The sequence below is a fragment of the Micropterus dolomieu genome, unplaced genomic scaffold (assembly GCF_021292245.1).
Source record: "Micropterus dolomieu isolate WLL.071019.BEF.003 ecotype Adirondacks unplaced genomic scaffold, ASM2129224v1 contig_2320, whole genome shotgun sequence".
Taxonomy (NCBI): Eukaryota; Metazoa; Chordata; class Actinopteri; order Centrarchiformes; family Centrarchidae; genus Micropterus; species Micropterus dolomieu.
Genome location: NW_025731310.1, coordinates 1 through 2484, shown reverse-complemented (window position 1 = coordinate 2484; position 2484 = coordinate 1). Strand labels below are relative to the sequence as shown.

Sequence of the window (2484 nt, the reverse complement as noted above, 5' to 3'; positions counted from 1 at the left end):
GTGCCTCTCAAAACTAAATGAAAGCATCAAATTTGAGCTTTCTTTTTGCTGTGTTTGTGTGTTCACTCCTCTAATTATGCATTTCAGATCCATGTCATGGAAGAAAAGCTGAAGTCTGCAAACATACAAACCAGCGAATCAGAGAGCTCGTTGTACAGAAAGTATCAAGACCTAACCAGTCAGGTTCAAGAAAAAGATGACGCGATAAAGAGGTTAGAGATGCAGCTGGAAAAACAGGTATGAATGGAGCTGTCAGATAAAGAACAGAAATGTCCATTTATGTTCATAAAATGTAAGTTGAAATAATCCACCAACTTTGTTTTCTCTGACTAAAGATCTTAGTCAGAGCCCAGGAGGCAAAAATTATTGAGGAGAAAGCCGCCAAGATTAAAGACTGGGTCACCTTTAAGCTTAGACAGGTAAGCTCACACATGTATAGATACACCCCTGACTTAAGTTAGAGCCTCTGGGAAAGCCCTCACCCTGCAGAGAGACATTATCTGTGGCAACAAGAGATGCTTATGACTGAAAGTGTAATATCTACAGCTGTTTATATGCCTTTGTTCTATCTGCAAACATAGGATTTGAAAATGCTCATTTATAAATGACGACCCAATGAAACACTCTAATTAAGCAGTTTTAAGAAGCATAGCACTTACTTGAAAATTCATATCACAATATCAGGTTTACTGTTGAGTTAAAACAAACTACTCCAAAACTACACTATTTAATTCCTTTCAGTGTAACAGTTGTATATGGCTGCTAAAAGTTGTGGTTTAAGACGTATATGTGCTTTCTTGCAGATGGAGCAAGAGAACCAGCAGCTGAAAATGGCCAACCTGAAGCAGACAGAACAGATGGTGCTGCTGCAGGACAAACTACAAGGTTAATACTGCTTTAGGTGTTTGGTGTTGAAAAACTGCACTATAAATTGTACTGTGCCAGCAGTGCCAACAGAAGCAGTGAAGTGTAGAAGAAGCGAAAGGTAATACCTTCATTTTATATATTTTTAGGCTGGTTGTTTTATGCCAAAATACTGCACTCTTTCTTTTGATAATTTTCAGCATCTACAAACAGAATTGCAGGTGTCTGTCTGTGCCACTGCTGTTAACATTTATATTGAAGTCAATATAACATATTAATCTACAATTTAATACATTTAAATGTGTGTTGTAATGGAAGCCAGTCACAAAGATCAGCTAAGCTAATTGCTGTTAGCAGGAGTTTAGCTGGTTTATCTAGATTTCGCTATTGCTTTATTTAGTGTAATGTAAGTGAAATTGATATTTTATTAAATTTAGCTTTAGTTTAGCTTTCACTTGATACAGCGCTGTTGCTTTAGTTGTTAGCAATTGGCTACTTTGGTAGTAGTCTGGCGCTTTGGCTTAGTTTTGAGCTCTGATTTGTTGTTACTGCAAATTCAAAAAGCAGAAATTAAACATAATTTTTTATATAGTAAAACAGATATAAAAAACTAAAAACCAAATGACTGCATTTTGTCTCTATAAGCCAGTGTAAAGAAGAACTCAGTTCATATTGCACCAGACCAGTAGTAGTTCAGCATCAGATTAGAGGTCATAAAGTAGTTTTAACTATTTGATTTAAATAATGTAATCTTAAAAATGTGTGCCCCGTATATTTTTGCATTGTGCTTCTTGATATTTCTTGGTTATATTGTAAATATTTGAATTTAATTTGTCATACTGTCAGCCATTGAATAACAGGGTTTTGTTAGAAATGTTAGCAGTAGTACAGTAAAAGGTCATGTAGACAAGTAGGGAATTGATGTATCTACCAGAATGTATGCCCAGAGCTCCAGTGGGAAAGAACCTGAATTACTGATGTTGTCTTTCTCCTCCAGCTCTCTTAGAGAAACCTGCTTCCTTTGTATCCCCTGCCACCTCCCCTGTAATGGATATCCACCTGGTGCCCAGCAGTCCGCTGTTTCCTCCCAGCTGCCCCGGCACACCACCTGCCCAAGATGACAGCTGGAGACAGACTGGTCCCCGTGGGGCCACGTCTAATATTAAGACCTCGCCAACAGGTGTGCTGCCCTTAATTTGTATTATCTTGGGATGGGTAGCAGGAAGCTTTTGAGGTAATGAGTGTGTTCTTTAATTCAAGTTGGGCTGATCACATAAATGGAACAGAAACCGCAAAGGTGGACAGATTGGAAGCCTTGCAAAAATGAAGTCGGCAACCATTGTTTACAAAACTTTGTTCTGCCCTTTCTTGGTTAGAATTAGGTATCGTTTCTGTTTTATAGATACATATATGGATGCGTAAATTGATAAATGAAAACAAATTTGTTTAGCATGACGAATAATATAATCATTTGACATTAAATAAAGCAATAAAATTAAAATAGTGGCATTTATTTGCAGTATATAACGCACAATTCTATTGCATTACAGATTATTTATTTATATGTGTGTGTGTGTGTGTATATATATATATATGTGTGTGTATGTGTGTGTGTGTGTA

General features: G+C 36.8%; 1 protein-coding gene across 1 annotated transcript; it reads left to right on the top strand.

Moving 5' to 3' along the window:
* The first annotated feature begins 90 nt into the window (after positions 1-90).
* On the top strand, positions 91-2306 carry LOC123964422 (pleckstrin homology domain-containing family H member 1-like). The gene is made up of 4 exons (XM_046041410.1): positions 91-237; positions 336-419; positions 804-885; positions 1862-2306. The coding sequence occupies exons 1-4, from the start codon at positions 97-99 to the stop codon at positions 2095-2097; spliced, it is 543 nt and encodes a 180-aa protein (XP_045897366.1). The 5' UTR covers positions 91-96; the 3' UTR covers positions 2098-2306.
* The last annotated feature ends 178 nt before the right edge of the window (positions 2307-2484 follow it).

Bases quoted from the DNA above. Each gene is read 5' to 3' on its own strand.
- LOC123964422 (XM_046041410.1), top strand. From the start codon at position 97: ATGGAAGAAAAGCTGAAGTCTGCAAACATACAAACCAGCGAATCAGAG. The intron at 238-335 runs GTATGAATGGAG...CTCTGACTAAAG, and splicing joins AGATGCAGCTGGAAAAACAG to ATCTTAGTCAGAGCCCAGGA. The intron at 420-803 runs GTAAGCTCACAC...GCTTTCTTGCAG, and splicing joins TCACCTTTAAGCTTAGACAG to ATGGAGCAAGAGAACCAGCA.